Here is a 21,824-nt window from a genome sequence, read left to right on the forward strand (position 1 = left end):
AGTGTGATTGAATGTAAGGCTAATGCCACACTTAGGGGCAGATTTACTAATGCACAAACGGACCGAAAGCGGGCAAATGCGTTTTTTTCGTAATGATCGGTATTTTGCGATTTTTTTGTCACCGTCGCAACTTTTTCAAGAATTGTCGCAACTTTTTCGTCGCCGTCATGACTATTTCATGAATTGTCGCAAATTTTTCGTCGCCGTCGCAAAAAAAATCATACTGACGCGCCGAGTACGAAAGCGCTCAATACAAAAAAGTCGCGACAGTTCGTGAAAGTCATAACAGCTATGAAAAAGTCGCGACAATTTGGGAAAGTCGTAATGGCTATGAAAAAGTCGCGACAATTCGCGAAATAGTTGCAACGGCGACTAAAAAATCGCAATAAATATGAAAAAGTCGCAAAATGTTAATTTCTAATACGATTTTTTTCCCATTCGGGATTTGGATTCGTGGATTAGTAAATCTGCCCCTTAGCGTATGACGTAAATCTTCGGCAAGCTGAAAAACGCTTTGCGAAAATAGCGCCATACCCTCCTACCTGTGCCTGCTCCCGAATGAATGCAATATGCTTGGGTGCAGGCACATGTAGTCGATATCCGCTGAAAATATGAAGTCTCACGTTTTTTGGCGGATATTGTGTATTACATTCATGTATTCCATTCATTCGGGTGCAGGCACAAGGTAGGCTAAATTTACAGTAGCGGGGCTTATACTCAGCAAGTGTTTTTCGGCTTGCTGGGAATACGCCGTGTGGCATTAGGCTGATGCCACACATGGCGTAGGGCTGATTTTTTCGCCAAGCGGAAAAACGCTTGACAAAAATTCAGCCCTACGCCTGCTACTTGTGCCTGCACCCGAATGAATGGAATACGCTCGGGTGCAGGCACATGTAGCCGATATACGCATGAAAACGCGTGAGAATGCAAAGTCTCATTTTTCCGCTTGCTGAAAAAATCAGCCCTACGCCACGTGTGGCATCAGCCTTAGCCTAAGAGAATAAAATCTGCCCAGGTTATCCATGCAACCAGTTAATTGTCTGACCATTAAATGTAACCCACGTATGACTATGGGTTACTAGACCAGTAGCAAACTTTGCTGCTGTTATTACCCCACCCCCATAAAATCAAATGAAAAGAAGGAAGAGACTTGTTTGCAGATGCAGTAGTACCTATTTTTGCCCTGCCATTAAAAGAAGTGCCTACATTATATTTTCCCTTCTGTCTGGGTAGATTTTGTGTGAGATGCAGAGCTGGCCAGTAACATTGTTCACAACTTTGCAATCTGTTCCAGTGTAAGAAATATTATGACCTTGTGTTTGCTCATTGAGGCTTAAGCTAGGATTACATTGCATCTGGCCTCCTGGGGTATATTATAACTCAGATGGGTAATTAGGATTCTGCTGTAGGTGCATGAGCATATGTGCACCGCTCTATGAATAATGTACGGCTGCTGATTATTGCAGGATGGATTTGAAACAGCGTGGCAGTAAAACAGGCAAAGCTATTTCTGTAGATTTTAAAATTCTGGCCCCTTACAGGATGAGTTAATATGTCAAACCATAGAATGGGCCCACAGATATGAAATATTGTGTTGCAAATACGATTTGAACTGTGACTTTTTTTTATTAAAAAAGCACATACTTATAATGGCTTATTAAATATTTACTGGGGATAAACCTGAGAATTTAAGTTTAAAATCAAATGCATTTTACTTTCCACAACATCTGCAGTGTTACAGGTCACCTAATTGTGTTCTTTCTTATTAGCCAAATAGCATCATATATCTCCCTGCTTGTTAGGAGCTGTGTTTCTGCTGATCTTTAGAGTGCAGTAAATTATAATATGAAGCTGTGGACTATGTGTCAGTGGTGTATAAACCTGCTGATATTTGTTTTTAATTAGGTTTATACAAATGACAGTATCATTGTTGGTAAAATAATAATTTACTCCCAGATGCCTCTGTTAAATTAAGATTAGAACAGGGGTCCAGGGTCCTGTACAGTATCCTCCTAAGTGCAGGAACACACAGCAGAGCAGATCAGAGGTCGACCTGAAAAACAGGAATGCAGGCGTTTTTCCTTCTGTCCTCCAGTCTGCTCCGCTGCGTGTCCCTGTACTTAGACCGATATGGTCGTTTTCAGTGCAGACACATGGAGCAGCACAGGGAATGGGATCCACTTCTCTTAGCCGGACAGAAAAACGCAGGGCTCAGAGAAGCAGCTGTATGCTCTGTGTGCCCTTGCCATAAGTCTGTACACTTTCTCTGTATATTGTCTCTATTCTTTTACACTGTTTCTATTCTTTTATACTGTCTCTAATCTGAGGGATGTACACACATATAATTCTACTTCTCCTGGTGGGAGCATTAAGCTACTCACTAAATACCCTGAACGAAACTCTCACTCCTAGAGCAAGCTATAATAGAGATACCTGATTCCTTACAACTAACTCACTACTGGGCCTACCTCTGCCCATGCTCTAACCTAACACCTACCTGCTTAGGTGGAATCCAAGAAGGGACGTTAGGGAGCCCTACAAGCTTCTTGCTTTTATACTAAACATAAAGCATACCAGGAGCATACTTACACAGACTGCAAACTAGGTCCCAACTTAGCTGTGTACAACTTTAGGTAACTGCCTGCAAACAAAAAGGGTAAGTAAATTATCAGTCCCTTTTATAATCATCCCACAGAAGAATAGCTTTGAGGACATTTTATTTAAAGATTTACATAATATACTAGGAAAAATTAATCAGAATCCAATTAACCTGCAAGGGCACAGATTGGGGTACCTAATAGAAACATGTGTAGACTATGCTAATGGCTTGCAGATTGGATAGAACTGAACTCAGGACCCCAGCACAGCAAGGCACAAGTGCTAATAACTGAGCTGCCTTGCCACCCATCTAAACAGAAGAAGCATGATGTGAAACCAATGGAGGAATGAACAGAACGGAACAAGAGTTATGGTTTAAAGCAGACAGGGGAAAAACAAATAAAGACCCTATGTCTATGTGTGAACAAATTCATTAGTTTAAAAGGCACTTTATCAGTTAATAGCAATTATTATTTTTGTACAATCCATACAAAAATAATCCATAACACTGTATTATTCTATAACACTTACAGTATTTCCTCAGGTATCAAACTATTCTTTATCAGCATTTAAAGGTTCATGTGCTCTGTTTTGAATTAAACAATGTCACTGAGTTTGTAAAACTGAATCACTCACCTTTCCTATTAAGTCTAAACATGGAAGGAAACCTATATATGATATAATATTAGCAGTAAATATCCAGTTATTGACTTTAATATATGTAACATTAGAATGTATATCTATTTTTTTTGTAATTCTTATGCATAGGCCAGATATGCATTTTCTGGATGCAATCTGTTGGTTTCCAATGGTCTACTACATGGTGGGCTGTATTGACAAGTAGGTAACATTGTTTTAATGTGTAAAAAGTGTTGTGGTACTGTGCTTGTGTTCATATTGTGGTCAATATTCATACCTGGTCTTACAACAGGACTATATTAGTAATACCCATGTAAACCCATTACAGGGTCAGTAACCTCAAAAATAAAGATGCTTTCTGCATGTACAAACATTCTTCAATATTTCTAAAAAAAAAAAAAAAAAAAAATGGTATCATTGTACCTTTTTATTTATCTCTTGTGTGCGATACTGGCTTTTTAGACATTTTTAATAGTGCAAGTTTGTGTATTTGCTTTCTACTGTTATGTTTTACCTCTAATCATATGAAATGTGCATGACTCACTTATATTGTATCAGTAGTAACAATAATAATTGCAAGCATATCTGGCATTATGAATATTGACTGCATGTTATACATTTGCCTTTGACTATATTGGTTGTGGAAATTGTGTCGCATGATTTGTGTGACTGTGTTAGATAAGTATATCCCATTCTATAGATCACATAAAGACATGCATGTATTTTGATATAACTCTTGGATGAACAAAGGTAGTATGCAGATATGAAAAAAAACAAGAGAGCAACATACTTTAGGATTGATTTTCTCAACTAAAGAGATGTAGGATGGCTGTGCCCACAAGGCTAAAGGAAAGAATTACCTTGAGTTTCCAGGTCTTGCTCTACAGAGAAAGCTGGAGTATGAAACAAACACTTTCATTGCCTTTCCTGCTGTACAGGGCCAGATTTATTATAGATTGAACCAGAGAAATCCAGAAGGTTTCCCGGTATCTCACTTTTGCTAATTATTGTGTCAGTTTATCAGGATGTGTTCCACTTCTCTGAGCATTTAAATTCTATTCTGCTTTATGGGGTGGTAATTCCTAGTACTGCTCAAAATCGCTATCACCCATAGGACTTCTTGTTTCCTGGTGCGAATCACATGCTAAGAGAATGGATTCTGACAATTATTTTGTCCTGTATTGCATGGCTTCTAAAAAGTTGGAAAATTGCAAATAGCATGGCCCCATATTGCATTGCCTCAAGGAAGTTGAACATCAGAACTATAGTGCATCATAAAAGTTTCATATTGGAACATGAACATGATGATTGCCTCATGGAAATTGTATAACAGCAAATAAAAGCAAATGCCCATATGAGCAATTCTGTCATTCCTATGGGGCAATGTGAATAATTCTTTGCAAGTAACATGTTGTCGTTTGGATGTTGCCCATTATTTTGTCTATATGTTTCTGCTTTAAGTGCTCACAAATGACCCTGCTTCTCCATTTACTGACTTGCCTGCTTCACCTCATGATTTGGGACATACCAGGCACAATAAACTACAAGTGACTCATTCAGTTAAAATGGCTAAAGGATTTTAAAATGTTCGGGATGAACAAAAGAATTTCCTGAGAACCAATGAAATCAGACAATCTAGACTAGCTAGATGTTTTATTTTGCTTATTCTTGCAATTACTGTTTGCATAATATCTATAGCTATTGGTAGCCACGCTAATAAAAATGGGTATAACTATTACAAATGAAAACATCTTTAACAGTAAGGGCTTCTAATTCATTTATACTAGAGACAGGTTAGTATTACCTATCTCCAATTTGTCAACATATATTGAGGTCATTGAAAAGACTTTCTGTTCAGTCATATGTAACTGGCTACTTTAATGTTTCCCGCTGTCTGTACTGGAAGGCTCTAGCATATATCAGCATGTGAATGAGCCTACCGTCTAATTTATCCAAAATACGCTATCCACTAAATTTCCAGCAATGTTGCGTGGCTTTTCTTTCTCATAGAAAGTATTGTGCTCAAGAATATGTATATATTTTTTGCATGAAATAAATGTCTCCAAAAATACAAAATCAGGATGCCCCCGAGCATAAAGCAATACTAACTTTTCATGTTTTTATTTTTATGATGTCATTTATGACACAGCAAACTTCCTGTATCATAGATATCAGTGTTTCAATTCTCCCCATAGAATCATTAAATGGTTATTATCAGACAGCAGCGATCGTTCCACTGCTAGAGATTCATCATGGTGTGTGACAAGTGAAGCATCATTTTATGTTCTGCACCATCAGTGAAAATAAAATACAACCTAGACAGTAAATGTGATCTGGGTGGTATCCAGCACAGCAACTGCATTCTACTATTCTACTACTTCCATTTTCATCATTTTCTGTACTGTGTCTAAACATGCTGAACTTTCCATATGCACAATACTGATGGCTTGTAATAATAATAATCAGAATGTGAGGAAATATATATATTCAAGAAAAAAGTCATACCTTCTATAGTTCCTCCCAGAGCCACAGATGGCTTGTGGAGGATTTTTAGATGACTTTATGGTGAAGATCTTCCTACACGATCTTGATAAGGTTAAGGGGTGCCAGTTGTGGCACCCAGTCCATCAGAGACAGAATGCATGCTTCCTGTTTCTCCCCAAATGGGTTTGGTATAACTTAGAAGTATGCTTTAGATTATGCTGCATGTTGAAACCTGCATCAGTCAAGCACTGGCCAAGGAGTTGGCATGACATAAAAGACAAGCAAGTTTATAGTGATTCCAAACTTTGTAATACTAGTGTATGTGGGCTCATGGTTATAGTTATGACAATTCCACTTTAAAGACGAAGTAAAAATAGAATCACTGGGGGAGGGTGTTAGGTGCCATCAACGATTCTATTCGCTTACTTCCTGAAGAAGCCTCGGACACTACCTGGGGTACTTAAGGAGGTAAGTGAACAGAATCACTGAAGGTGCCTAAGTACCCCGAGTCCTGGCTCAGGCTACTTTACTTTCGAGTGCTGCACCACCTTTTACCTTCATGTCCCAGAAATCCCCTTTGCCTACCTCGGCCAGCTCTTGCATAGTACAGAACTGTTTTACTGATTTCTGTTCTGCTTATGGGCATGCTTCAGTAGGCACAGGGCACACTAAAGAAAATGGCAGTGTGGCACTAGCAAGTACCAAGGCTGGTGCAATAGTGTTTCCAACTTTCATTTTTTTCAGGTTGTTCCACATTCAGAATATTGTAAATTGCCTAAAAGGAAAACAGTGCAATGGTGTTTGCAGTTTTAAAGGGAAGGTATACCCCCCTTTTTGATGTAGAAAAGGTTCATAAACACTATCTGAAGTGCCAGAAATAAATATAAATGTATTTTTTTTTACATAGCCTAAATTGATTCCACAGATTGAATGGAAACCATGATAGTCTGTCTGTGTATGAACAAGCGGGATAGGATTCCGATATACAGGAATTTTAGGGAATGGTTTGTCAGAGCGGGGGTGAGCCAAAGCAGGCCGGTACTTCACCCCCACCGCTGCTTCCCCCTTCCTCCCTCCCCCCACATGTCCAAACTTGCGCACATACGCGTCATTGGGTGGGAGCGCAGCACATAAAGTGCACAGATGTTGTGCAAATGGGGGAGCACAGGAAATCAGCAGAGGGTGTAAGAGTGGGTGTAAGAGATTCCGGACTAGGGACTAGGGCCTGCTTAGCGCCCCCTCACTGTTGCACCCTAGGCAGGTGCCTCTTCTGCCTACCCCTAGTTCTGGCCCTGAGTCAGAGTATCATGGTTTCCTTTCTGTGGAATGAGGTACAGTATTGCTGTGTAACATGTATATTTATTTATGGAAGTTCAGATTGTGTTTATGCACCTTTTCTACATACTGAATGTGCTCATGTAAAAATGAGGATATATATTCCCTTGAAACCTATCATTGATGCAGATATATAAGAGGAGTCAAGTTGCAGTACAAATAATATACAACAATAGATTCTGGTGTGTTATACACGTGTTCACTAAAGCAAAAGAAAAAACACACCACAATATTATTCCATACCATATTTAAGATGCAATAGTCAATTTATATATTCGTATATATTATAAGAATATATATTATAATATATTTTCACTCTATTCTCTGAATGTATTAAAATTGTTAATTTATTCCTCAGATAAAGTTGTTAGCAGGCTGTTATGATAACTAATTAGTCTATATGTCTGGCTGGACATTTTGCAATGAATATCAGGGAGGGTGCTGTCGTTTGCATTAATCTGTAATTCTGGGGATAATTTTGCCCAAGTGCTGTTGGAAGAGATTGGGCTTAAAAATTTATATTTTGAGTGATAAACTTCTATCAGAATTAGTGTTGACTTGCTTCCTAGCTTGGAATAGGAAATGGAGACACAGACAGTCAAGCAATGATTATATACATTATATATAGTATACTGTTAAAGGGGACGTTAAACTAATATGGGCGGACACTGGCCTTTTTTCAGTCACTTTTGAACTGATCTTTATATTTTTAATTTATTTTTTCTTCCTATTTTGCTATTTGATTGTCAAAAAAAAAATCTGCCTTTTTTCATGTTTTCCCATATTGTATATTTTTACTGCAGCTGTTGCAGAGGAGATAAACAAGAATCTGGTTTCTCTTTTTTTGTTTTTAACATTTAGTTACTTATTGTATCTACAGTATACTGACATTTATATTGCTAAAAGCATACTGAATATTCATACAGAGAGAGAGAGAGAACATGAAAAAGTATTTGTTTTATGTTGTTCAGGAAATCGTCATTGTAGCACTTCTCTGTGTGCCCCTTTGTTAGATACCTGTTAACATTATTTTGTATTTCCAAAAGCTTAGATGACTTGCTAAAATGTGGAGTGACATTTGCAGCCAATATGGTAGTGGTAGACAAGGAGAGCACAATGAGTGCCGAGGAAGACTACATGGCTGATGCCAAGACAATAGTTAACGTCCAGACACTTTTCAGGTAGGTATATTTTACATTAATGTTGAATTGCAAAATGAAAATTGCCTGCACAACTTAAATATCTGTATATGTATGTTGTTTTAATTACTATTTTCTAATGAAGCCAAAATGTCACTCTATATTTATGAGTGTGACATTACCTATTCTAAATAGCACAAGGACCAATTTTTGATACTTTAGTCTGGAATTTCTATTCTAATACTTAATAGTATTTAGCTGAATCTCTGGTCATGTGGTGCTCAAGAAGCCCTTCATCATACAATATCCAGGGTCATTCTTTCCAATATAATAGAGAATATTGTGAAGACACTTCATGTAAAGTGTAGATTTATCAGTGGTCAACATTTCTTGTTGGATTATTGATGACTTAAAAAAAGCTCTTCTTTAGCTCTTTATTAAATGTATTCACATCTTCTCTCCAAAACATTTTGGGATCTCAGAGTTCCCAGTTCCACGTCAGCATGGTCTGTACTGAAATATTTCACTTCATTTAACTGAGAATTTGCAAGAGTCTGTATTACTATAGAAGTCTATAAGAATGCCTTGCAACTGAAGAAAAATTTAACAGGATGGTCATTTATTAAAATTCACGGCGTATATAGAAATGCAGTGCTGCCCGGATACTTACATATATATATATAAGCTAGTTATGTATTGTCAGTAGCACAATTTGATACACAACCACCATCAGAAATGCTCCTTTTATTATTTACAGAGTCATTATGACATTAGTACTATATTTCTTTTTGTTGTTGCCCTGTAAATACTTTTATAATGTCCTTTTGTGCTTCTGATGGCAAAAGACTGAATGTTCTTTGATAATTTAGCTCTCAATGCCATTTTATTTTGTGAGCCTCCCTCCCCGAAACATGCAGTATCATTGCTGCATTGCAAAGAATACTGTCTGATCTTTCCCTTGCTGACAGCCTGTTTATGATACCATAAAGCTGCAGTTCAATACACTCTGCACGTACATGGAAAAACACAAGAAACGTTCCATGATTGAAACTTTCATTTGAAGTTAATACTCTCCTATCCCATTGGGATTACAAACTTTTGTACCTTATTGTACTCTAGCTGCAGTTGTAAAGAAATGTTAAAGCTTTTAAAATATGATGTGATAATATGTATTTATGCAGCAAATACTATGTTATACACTATTTTGGATGTATTTGGATGCCTGTCTGTCCAGCATCTATTTCTGAAACTAAGGAAATAAAGATCAAATTAGTTCCCCATTTGCTGCTTTAATAGTCCCTACATTCTAGTCTTTTATAAGATCAGGACCATCCCACAGGCCACACCTTGGTAAGCTGCAGTGAAGGAACCACTCAAGATCTCAGTTCTACTTCTTACTTTCAGTCCATAAAAATCTCAGTGTGCTGTGATTGAATAGGAGATTCAGAATCAGTGCTGATAGCAGTAGCAGTGGGCTCATGAGTAGTAAAGCAAAACCGCGCTCCAATATACCAGCTGTGTGTAATGACTTAACAGATGCCGGGTTATTCACTTAAACCGGTGTGTGTGTTTGGGGGGGATGTGGTACTTAAGAAATGTTGAGCATTTCTGCATTTCTGAAATGCAGAGAAAATGAAAACAGAAATAAATAAGGGGACAGAAATGTGAAGATCAGTAAAGAAAATTAAGGGGTAAAGGATAGTACAATTACAGGGAGAGAAAGTAAAACAAGAAAGTAACAGGAGAAGATAAGATAAATGGGGAAAAGTAAGCCAAAGAAGAAGAGGGAAAATGTGTATGCGGTAGAAGTAAATAGTGTCAGGAACAACTGGCTGGATGGTTAGGGCTCTGGCACATGGGGAAATTAGTCGCCCGCGACAAAACTCCCTGTTCGCGGGCGACTAATGTCCCCGAGTTGCCATGACCCGCCATCCCACCGGCATACACGTAAGTCGCCGGCGGGATGGCACACGCGGCGGCGCGATTTCCCGAAATCACCGAAAAAGACTCGTGAGTAACAGAAATACATTTGTAGGATAAAATGAATGCCCACCACAGAGGGATAGAGATAAGTGCAGCTTCCCACCAACTGATGCAGATAAATTGCACCCAGTGTGCTTATAACCTGCCCACTGTCCCTATATAACTATTAGTACAGGTATGGGATCCCTTATCCGGAAACCCGTTATCCAGAAAGCTCCAAATTACGGAAAGCCTGTCTCCCATAGACTCCATTTTAGTCAAATAATTCAAAACTGATTTCGTTTTTCTCTGTAATAATGAAACAGTACCTTGTACTTTATCCCAACGAAGATATAATTAATCCTTATTGGAGGCAAAACAATCCTATTGGGTTTAATTAATGTTTTATTGATTTGTTAGTAGACTTAAAGTATGGAGATCCAAATTACGGAAAGACCCCTTATCCGGAATACCCTTGGTCCCGTGCATTCTGGATAAAGGGTCCTATACCTGTATAACGGAATGGGAAATAGCTTTAAGAGGCACCGGATACTATTTGACTGGTTCTATTCTTGTGTCACAAAAAATTCACCTTGTATCTGCATATTGTTTAAAACACACATGCTACAGGACAAGCCTGATGCACATTTTGCTCCTTATACCATGGAGCTCGAAGCTATAGTAAACCTAGTTTTTTTGGCAGAATTCATGGATACAGAGATATCTTTCAAGTGGTGTGCTACAAACAGAGGCTGTCACCTACACAAGAAGTAGTAGAGTCTGTATCAATCAACCCACCGTGCAGTCACAGGAGAGAACATCCTTTCTCCCTCTTCTAAAATTTCCTGTGCAGCAGGTCCTACCACTGCTGTGACAAATAAAACTTAAAATACATTATCATATATCCACTGTTTTGATCCAGAGGAAGGCAAAAAACCCATCCTGAAGCCTGTGCCAATTATGCCTCAAAAGGATAAAAATTCCTTCCTGATCCCAATGGTGATAAAAAAATCATTCCCTGGATTAATCATTAAGAATGAACATGAATTAGTACAATGCTGACTCAAATTTATACTGAATATGATAAGGAAGTGAACTGCTTCTTCCCTTGACATCACGTCCCTCTCTTTCTCTGCCCGCCGGCCCAGCATTTTCCTACCTTAACTCTTTCCTTTTCACCTTTCACCCCAGTTGTACCTGATTCTGCCAATCTCTAAACATAAACCAGTGTACTCTGGCTGCTGGTTGTTTCCTGTCTTCTCATATAGCTAGGTGTAGCAAGCACACTTGACTGAGCAGACAAAAAGATCTAGTCTAATAACTGGGTAAGGATTGGTCAGGCAGCTAACAAATAGTGTCCAGTCTGGTAAGGCTGAAGGCAAGCAAGGTCTAATCAAAGGCCAAGGTAAATGCAGGCAGCAAAGTTTAGTATACAGTCCAGGCAGGCAAAGTCTAGTATACAGTCCAGAGGCCAACACCAGGAAATCCATAGAAATCAGGTAAGTTAAAGGTATTTGGACACAGAAACATGGAAGAAACTAGGATTCAGGAACTCAGTAACCAGCCAGGAACTAGGAACAAGATAGGAGCCAGACAGGCAATCTGGAACAAGGCAGGGAATCTGGAACTCAAATTAATTGCTGTCTAAATCTCAGTTATCAAGGTTAATAACCAAGCATCTGGCAGTAGTAAGAGGCATTCTTTTAAAGGCCCTTAATTTGACAACTTTCAGCAGCTTGTGTAAATGTGCAGGTGGAGACAACAGAGTATCCAGCTATTCATACAAAAGGAATTCTGGGAGTGAATTCCTAACATGCTCAAAAATCCTCCAGTGGCTCAAGAGGATATTACAGCAAAGTATCACCAAACAAACCAGGGTTCAAAACTAGAGGCATCCTGATGAACAGAGAGAAAAGGGAGGTGAGGGAAGACAAAGGATACCATAACAAAAATTGAGGTGGAAGGAATGGAGAGAATGGTTCTAGAGCAGGGTCTAGGGAGCCACACAAACTGGGAATTTTCCTATGTGTTGCTAAATAACGGCTGTGGTTGACTTGTTATGGAATGCCAGCCAGCAGGAGCCTCTGTTTATTAATGATGCATTTATTTTCATTTTCTTAAAAGTTTGTGCATATTTTAGTCTCTTTTTTTCTCTCACTATATACATATATGAAGGATAAGCCTAGTTTGCTCTCCAAGGCAGATAATTGCTGCAAATAGCATGGATTCTAATGTGTATTGGTCTATAAAACATAATGAAATTCTTGGTCCCAGTGGTTCACAGAATTTCTTGTCTTCCTTCTCTTCAAACCTTTCACACTGACATACTGAGGTGTAAAAACGAAATCGCTGGTGGTACAGACTATCTGAAATCTTCTCTTCTGTCAGGAGAAAAGGGACTGCTTGTGACTAATGTTTAAAAAACATCTATGACCTCTGTTTCCACCAGGCTATGTGATGTACACAGCTGTTTACCTTCTCCTGTCCTGTACCAATGATGTATTAGAGTATTCAGCTAGAAGGAACTGAAGGTAGCAGGAGGTCAGCCATAAAATCAGCTTCTCACTTTACTGTCATTATAGGAAAGACAGTATTTACAGACAGAGTCTCACATTTTCACTTGCCTTGTACTAGGAAATAACATCCAGTGTGCAAGAAAAAAGTTGATTTAGCCACCATAGCAGTGTCTATAACCAGGGTCACATAATCATAATATAGATATGGGATCTGTTAGCCAGAAACCCATTTTCCACAAAGCTCTGAATTGCAAGAAGGCTATCACCCATAGACGTCTTTTTAATCAAATAAATAAAAAAAATAAATAAAAACGATTCCTTTTTCTCTGTAATAATAAAACAGTACCTTGTACCTGATCTCAGCTAAGCTGAATAAATCCATATTGGTGGCAAAACAATCATAGTGGGTTGATATAATAATCTGTCTATCTATCTATCTATCTATCTATCTATCTATCTATCTGTCTGTCTGTCTGTCTGTCTGTCTGTCTGTCTGTCTGTCTGTCTGTCTATCTATCAATCTATCTATCTATCTATCTATCTATCTATCTATCTATCTATCTATCTGTCTATCTATCAATCTATCTATCTATCTATCTATCTATCTATCTATCAATCATCTATCTATCATCTATCTATATATTACAGTATCTATCTATCTATCTATCTATCTATCTATCTATCTATCTATCTATAATCTATCTATATATTACAGTATCTATCTATCTATCATCTTTCTTTGCAACTTTTCAGTATTTATTTGTAATTTTGAAGGGAAATACATTTCACTATATCTGCCTTTATTGGGGCATTGGGGAATATAAAAAAAAGAAATGCCCTTGAAAGAATATTGCTTGAAATATTCTCTTATGGTTTAGGTTATTTTCAAGTCTCAGCATCATTACAGAGCTAACACATCCAGCCAACATGAGGTTCATGCAATTCAGGGCCAAGGACTGTTACTCATTAGCACTTTCCAAGCTGGAACAGGTATGTGGATTTTGAAAAACTATTTTAATTGCAGTCATTCTAAATTGTATCATTTTGTTTAACCTTCTCAATAAAAATGAGAAAGATTTGGTTATGTCAAGTGAAGAAAAGTCTCAGGGCAAGTAACTAGATGATATAAATAAATCATTTAAAATTATCCTCAGTTGATAAACATGATTTATATTCAAATTTGTTTTACTGAAATGGATAGTAAAGAATAATGACATAATGGGTCAGGTTCACTTCTAGATTTCCCCATAGAGTATGGCCATTTTATGAGATACGAGATAACATTTTCTCCTTGAAGGGAATTTGAGCCAGATCACCTTATGTGCCCATAATATTTCCTTCTAGGTATGCTGGTGGGAGATTTTCTTTTTAAATATCTGCTTAGATAGTAATAAAAGAGCTCAGTTAAATTATAACAATTATAAAATAAACTGGTTTGTCTGATCCTAACACATATACACTAAATGTCACTGATTTATTAAGGATGAGGCAGCACATATGTACATTAACACATCATTATATGTCATATTTCATTCCCATCAAGATGAAATCATATAGTTTGAACTAGAACCTTGATCTATTGAGATAGAGATATTGAGTTAAAAAAGCAAAGTTGTATTGAAAATTGAGTAAAGTAGGGATTGGCATTTTTCAGGCCACACAGTATGAGTATATGTATGTGTGGTTTGATTGCTTTCATGTAGTCAAAACTGCCCCTCTGCTCCTTCATTCTTAGCAGATTTCAGGGAGAAAATGTATGCTCACGTGTTTCCGCACTGACATTTACCCAAGCGGATCTAGTGCTTCTGGGTACAGACACAATGGGGCACATCCACGAATGCTCCGAGCCTTTGTTCGATCAGTCCAATCATATTTTCTGCGACTTTTTCGACGCTTCCGCTTTCGACTTTTTCGATGCTTCTGCGACTTTTTCGTATTTTTAACACGCAAAAAATCAGATCGGTTTTGCCCCTGTTTACAATCGTTCGGTACGAAAATTTTGTGACTTTCGGATCGCCAATACGATATTATCGTGAATAATACGTTTTTTTCGTAAACATTTCCGTGATATTTTCAATCTTCAGAAATTTTTGTTTCAATACGAATTTTTTCTCATTCAGGATTTGAACTCGTGTTTTGCCCCAATGAGTAAATAGAGCAGAGGGGCAGTTTGTCACTTATATGCAAGCCATGAAACTGCCTCATGTGACAGCAGTCTTAGCATTCCAGATTTAGCTTTCCTCATCCCAGGCAGCTCTGCTGATAGAAGACTGCTGGGAGTTGTAATCATTCGAGACTGGGAGTGCCAATTATCTCTAAATGAAAGCAATCAAACCACACATACAGAAGTAGGTAAATCAGTTAGTCACATCTTAAGTCAGCAGGTTATTTCAAACATTACTTTTGTGTATTTCAGAAAGAGCGAGAAAGAGGTTCTAACCTGGCATTCATGTTCCGGCTGCCTTTTGCTGCTGGGAGAGTATTCAGTATCAGCATGCTAGACACTCTGCTGTATCAGGTAAATGTGAAATGAACCAAAGACTCGTGAGTAGTAAAAACTAGTACAGGATCACAAAAATTCATTTGAAATATTGGGTTAATCTGCTTGTCCCCAAAGCCTCAATGGTGTCATAGCAACTTTATCTGCTAGCATGAATGCACATTTACTCTGATATAATATTGCTATGTGTGCATTTGCTTTCATCTTTTTTTGCAGTCTATAAAAATGCTTTACTCTCAGACTGCAATTGAATTAAATGTAATATGCCAAGAGATTCCAAGTGCTGAAGTAAACGGTTTATAGCAAACAAGATCAGGAGGACCTTCATGCAGTAAATATAGTTTTGAGCATTTCCAGGAGAAATGGCTTCACCACTGCAGCTTCTTACATAATGCAACTCGCTTCCTCTGTAACCAGAATCACATAGAATAATGGAATTTGACAACATCCAAAATTAGGCCTTCTCTGTAACATGACTTATGTATTAGATATATATTTACTGCTACTACCAAATATTTACTTCTGTAAATTACCTGAGTAGAGAAGATACATACAGAAGCCCATACAACACTCTTTCCTCTCATCTTGGGCCTACTGTCACTTTTTTTCTGGGTTCACACTATACACATAAATCAGTGGTTTCCAATCTTTCTTTAGATAGGTGCCAAATACTTTCTATACTATTATAAACTCCAGGGCCTGACGATTTTAAAACATTCTCTTCTGAAATTAAAAGTGGGGTTCCATGCAAGGGGATGTTCATCTTTCAATTAACTTTTAGGGGCTGATTTACTAATCCACGAATCCGAATGGGAAAAATTTGGATTGGAAAACAAACATTTTGCGACTGTTTCATATTTTTTGTAGCCATTACAAATTTCGTGAATTGTCGCGACTTTTTCATAGCCATTATGACTTTTGTGAATTGTCGCGACTTTTTCATAGCCATTACAAATTTCGTGAATTGTCGCGACTTTTTCATAGGTATTATGACTTTCGTGAATTGTCGCGACTTTTTCATAGCCATTACGACTTTCACGAATTGTTGCGACTTTTTCGTATTGAGCGCTCAAAAAAGTCGCAAAATACCGATCATTATGAAAAAAACGCATTCAGACGCTTTTCGGACGTTCGTGGATTAGTAAATGTGCCCCTTAGTATGACATGGCCATTGATATTCTGAGATAATTTGCAATTGCATTTTCATTATTTTATTTTTTGTGCTTTTTCAGTTATTTCTCCTGGAATTTTAGCAGTTATCTGGTTGCTAGGGACTTCTTTACCTTAGCAACCAGGCAGTAGGTCGAATAAGGGACTGGAATATGAATAGGAGGGGGAATAAGTAGAGAGATAAGTATTATAAAGTAACAGTAATTACATATTTTTAAGATCATAGAACCATACTTTTTGGCTGCTGGGTTAGTAACTAGTGATTGGTGAAATAATTAGCTAGACATGAATTCGCAGCAAATTTCTGCATTTCGCCATTGGCGGATTATTTTGCGAAATGGACGACAAAATTCACAGTGGAAAAATTTGCAACACATCCAAAAATTGTCACCTGTGTCAAGAAAATCATGCACGCAACAATTTCTTTTTGCGTGCAACATTTTCGCAGTTTTGTGAATCTCGTGCAAAATTTGCAAATTTTCCGGCGAAGGGAAATGGGACAGATTTGCTCATCACTATTAGTGACCCCCATTTGAAAGCTGGAAAGATGTTGCAGAGTAAGGAAAATCATTCAAAAGCCATAACAAATAAACAATGAAGACCAATTGTAAAGTTGCTAGGAATAGGACATTCTATAACCTACTAAAACCATTGCTTTTTTTGAATCATTTATATTGAATCATTTATATTGTGGCTCAGGACATTAGTTAATGTTTACTTGCACTGTGCAAATAAGATAGAAATGATTATATTACAAAAAATTGATTGGTAAACAAATCCTTTTTTTGTATTTCACATATCAGTATTTCCAGTAAATTCCAGAAGTCCTGACAGACAGACAGACAGACGTCCATTGTTTAAAAAAAAAAAAAAAAAAAAGAAAAAGTTATTTCTTTGCATAGTACCAATATGTCTTCAACAAACAGAAGCAGCCCCCCGCACTAACAACTGCTTTATTATCCTAGTCCTTTGTGAAAGATTACATGATCTCCATTACAAGACTTCTCTTGGGCTTGGACACCACACCAGGATCTGGATTTCTTTGTTCTGTAAGTCTAAAATGAAATGGCTAAAATCTAATGAAAGCATTCTGTATTAAGGATTGGAAAGAAAGAAATCCTTCCATTGTGAGCATTTAATCAACCTAAAAGAAAATTAAGAAATCTGTTTTACGTTGCCAAATTTGCAGGCAGCATTTCAAGAGGAACTTTCACAGAATAGAAGGAAATCAATAGGTTTTATTACACATCAGAAAGCATTAAAAATTGCAGGACACCTTCAGTAGGTAGTCTCCCTCAGGAGTTGAACGTTTTTTCAAGCTACATTAGCACCGTAAGAGTGAAAGCATCCTTTTGAAAAGCTGCCAGCAATGTTATTGTTTTTGTTACCGCTCGGGTCAAAGACCGTCCATCTAGAGTGAGAGCGCACCTGTGACTGCTGCCTTCTGTGACCCACTGTTACTGTCACATATCTGTTTGTCAATCCTGCTTAGAAGCACATTTGACATCCTGTCAGCTTGTTCTAAACAAAACGACTAAAATGTGCTTTGAACATATACTGCAAACTGGATCACAGTTACAAAAATGTATAAAAAAGGAGGTCTGTCAGAATTCATTTATTTTGGAGTATTCATTTTTCTGTTTGTTTTATCATGTAGAGGAATATCAATACAATGTTTACATTTTAGGTGGATATTAGGCTTTGCAATAAAGTAAGTATGTTGTTTGTGTAGTTGTACAGTAGCTGTGTCTCCACATCAGGGTCAGACTGGACCACAGGAATACCAGGAGAAAACCTTGTTGGCCCCAGCCCTGGTGGGCCCTGTCCGCCCAGACCTGCTACCGCTCCCCCGGGGGGAGGGGGGGTTGGAGTCCCAGACAAGTAGAACAGTACAAGGAGCCTTTGCTGGGGGAGTTTGGCTGCAGCACTCAGGGAGGGGTCGGTCCCACTTACTGGATTGGGTTTTTGGATTGGGTAATTGGTTCCATTCTAGAGACTGATCTTCTGATATTACAGTTCTGTTCAGGGTCAGACTGGGCCGCCAGAATACCAGGAAAAAACCTGGTGGGCCCCGGTAGCCAAGACCCGATCCCTGTTACCGCTCCCCTGGCCGCCGGTGTCCACCCCTGGCGCATTTTACTAACACGCGTTCAGGGGAGAATGTGGGGATAGGGGTTGTGGTGGGCCCTGTGCCCCCCAGTCTGACTCTGCTCCACATGTCTATATGTATATATATATTTGTTTATTAACATAATATAGAATAATATATAATACACACTTGGCGGCCTGTTTATCCACATTCTCTTTTTTGTGGTTTTTAAAATGATTAAACTCACTTTCTCTAAAAACAACAATGCCAAATGATTTATTAAAACAGCCTTTTAAAAAAAAAAAAAAAGCACACCTAAAAAAAAAGTGGAAACCACAATTTGTTTGCGTTTTTCAATGAATGGAGCATCCAAAAACCTCTAATACCATTAAGCAAAAGAAAATCTTCCAGTTAGAAACAGAACAGTTGCCCATTGACTTTTACATGACCTTGACAGCTTTTAGATGACAAGGTTTTGTATTAGTGCTTTTTGTGGTTTTGATGTATAATAAATGGCAAAAAAAAAATGTTTTTAGCAAAAGAAAAAAAAAAAAAAGATTGTGTGGACAAGTGAAAGCCAGTCAGCTCTTAACCCACTGAGACCAAGGAGACAGTAATTTTGTATATAAAGAATTTTTTGGAAAAACCCTTGTGCCCCCTTATGTGATGCTAGTCCTGACCAAAGAATATTGAGGGCCAGGGAAGGTAGAAAGTTATTTTAGGAAGGGGCCTGCTTAAGAAGTGACCCTTTTTTGGCCAGGGAGCATTGGCAGGATAATAATTACAATAATGCAGTAGATTTTCATTTTGAATTTTGGGGGCAAGACTGAGACAATAACAAATGCTCATTCCTAAATGCCCTATGCTCCCAGGCGATGGGACTTTTTTAGTCATTATTGTTGTGATCGTGTAGATGTAGTATATTATTACAAATATACTGGATATTCCAATATTTACCACAGCCAGGTAAAAGGAAACAACCACGGTTCTTTTCCAGAGATGAAGCTAATTTATTTCGATTATCCAGCCCAGAGACAGCAAATGATACAGAGTTCCTTTAAATATGCCCACAGGATCTGTTCTATAGGGATCAGCCTTCAGGACTTCTCCCTAACCTAAAGGTGGCCATACACGCACCGATAATATCGTACAAAACCTCGTTTCGTACGATATTCGGTGCGTATATAGGATGTCTGCGATATCGCAGGAAGCTGCTGATATCGGCCGACTCGACGATCGGACCAGTTTGAAAATTTTGATCGGGCTCCATAGAAGGCGCCTGACCAAAATCTCCCTTCAGCGCTGAATCGGCAGAAGGAGGTAGAAATCCTATTGTTTCTACCTCCTTACCTGCCAATTCAGCCCTGAATGGTGTGTGGCGGATCTGACCGATGGTCGCACGAAACATCGTCAGATCGCCACGTGTATGGCCAGCTTAACTCATAAAAAATCAGCAATCCAGCTCCCTGGTTATACTGTTTCTATCCCATTGACCAAAATGGGGAATGGTTCTGATTGGCTCACAACAAGTTTAAGGGCTCTGGCACACGGGGAGATTAGTCGCCCGCGACAAAACTCCCCAAAATCGCCAAAAAAGACTCGCGAGGCTTTTTCGGCGATTTTGGGGAAATCGCGCCGCCGCGTGTGCCATCCCGCCGGCGACTTACATGTTCGCCGGTGGGATGGCAGGGGAAGGCAACTCGGGGAGATTAGTCGCCTGTGAAAAGGGAGTTTTGTCACGGGCGACTAATCTCCCCGTGTGCCAGAACCCTGAAGTAGGTAAAACTAGTATCTGGGTCATAAAACTACAGATAAACGTCTACTACTTGACTTGGAGTCTCTGATAATACTTTGAAGTAGTCAGGAACTACCAAGAATGTGTAAATTAATTATACAGCCCTTACATTCAAATCCTGTGTGCAATATGTCTACCCCTAACACCTTTGTTTATCCCCATACATATTGCTACAATTATCTGCTACAAATTTATTGTAAGATTTGTTGACAACTGACATTTGCAGATGCATGTGTTAATTACAGAATACTTTGTATTTTTCTTTTCATTTACCATTCTGTTTAATCTGTAGATGAAAATTACAGAGGATGATCTGTGGATTAGGACATATGGAAGACTCTACCAAAAGCTCTGCTCTTCATCTGGAGACATTCCTATTGGAATATACAGAACGGAATGCCAGAAACTTACTACATCTGAGGTTTGCCCGCTTAGACTATTTAATTTATGAATCCAAAGGCAATTGATGTAATGTAATATAAGGTGTAAAGTTTGCTACTTGCCATTTTATTGGTTACTATACTGAGAAAATTATTATCATATTATATTATCTCTTGATAATCTTATTTTCAAATAGAGTAATAGTATTTAATTATGGAACACAGTTACAATAATGGTTTCCATTTTTTAATAGAGTAGCACTTTTTGGCTGGGGTCATGCTGGGAAATTTTAGTAGGAAGGCAATAAAGTGGTTCAAAATTGTACAATTTGCTGTGTAAAAATACATGTAAATATAAAGGTTAATGTTATAATAAATGTGAACAGCAATTGTACTTGTACATAACCTGACATTGTTGAAAAATGTGTGAACAGTTATAAGGAATATACAGATATAAGGAAGATACACAAGAAAAAACAGATATATTTTGCATGCTTTGTAGAAAGCACTGCTTTAGAAATATGATATTTTGTGGCTATTTGTGCATGTTTTTGTGTCATAAAATTAAGATTGTACCTCTAGGCTTCTTACTTGTCAACAATAGCATTAGATCTATGGCGTGGGTATAACTCTCAGCTATAACTCTTGTTTGTTCTATCAGTCTGGATATTTTCTGACCGTAAATATCATTAGTAGTAGGCAGCCTGTCCTGTGGGTTATGAGTCTCACATATTCCAATAAACCCATCACAGTGTGCCTTACAGGATTTCTGCTGTAATTATGAATGGTTTTGTTTTCTAACCCTCTCCCATTTAGCTCCACACAGCCCTTTCCTATTTAAAACCGTCTTGTAATGTAACTAAAAATATTAAATTTGGGATATTTCACTATATTTTTACCAGGTATCATATAATTCTCTCCAATAAGCATTCACACTATTGATATGTTATTCTCTTATGGCTCATTTACAAAGAGGGTCAGCATATTAAGAAATCGCACAAAGGCCACCTTTTGCTTATTGCCTATAGATGTGAGTCTTTGGTCATTCTAGAGTGCAAATAAACACCTACATCTCCTGATGAATACAGTGTTGCCTATCTGCAGCATTGCTGTATTCATAAGGATCCGGCTAGGAGAGGCACATACAGTAGGTATCCCCTATCCAGCACTCTAATGTTGAGGTTATTAGGATGCACATGTTAGGGAGCACCAAGGGG

The 21,824-nt window shown here is 38.1% G+C and overlaps 1 protein-coding gene across 4 annotated transcripts in view; it reads left to right on the forward strand.

The window, feature by feature from the left end:
- kcnt2 (potassium channel, sodium activated subfamily T, member 2) overlaps nt 1-21,824 on the forward strand; it is a 196,843-nt gene that overhangs the window by 158,183 nt on the left and 16,836 nt on the right. For 3 of the 4 annotated variants that reach the window (XM_031901050.1, XM_031901048.1, XM_031901049.1), the window contains exons 20-25: nt 3,367-3,438; nt 8,103-8,237; nt 13,552-13,663; nt 15,090-15,191; nt 17,309-17,392; nt 20,520-20,648. In XM_031901050.1, coding sequence (XP_031756910.1) covers nt 3,367-3,438; nt 8,103-8,237; nt 13,552-13,663; nt 15,090-15,191; nt 17,309-17,392; nt 20,520-20,648 — 634 coding nt within the window. The remainder of the gene's footprint in view (nt 1-3,366; nt 3,439-8,102; nt 8,238-13,551; nt 13,664-15,089; nt 15,192-17,308; nt 17,393-20,519; nt 20,649-21,824) is intronic. The other variant, XM_031901051.1, reaches the window with a different exon arrangement.

The sequence above is a fragment of the Xenopus tropicalis genome, chromosome 4 (genome assembly GCF_000004195.4).
Source record: "Xenopus tropicalis strain Nigerian chromosome 4, UCB_Xtro_10.0, whole genome shotgun sequence".
Classification (NCBI taxonomy): Eukaryota; Metazoa; Chordata; class Amphibia; order Anura; family Pipidae; genus Xenopus; species Xenopus tropicalis.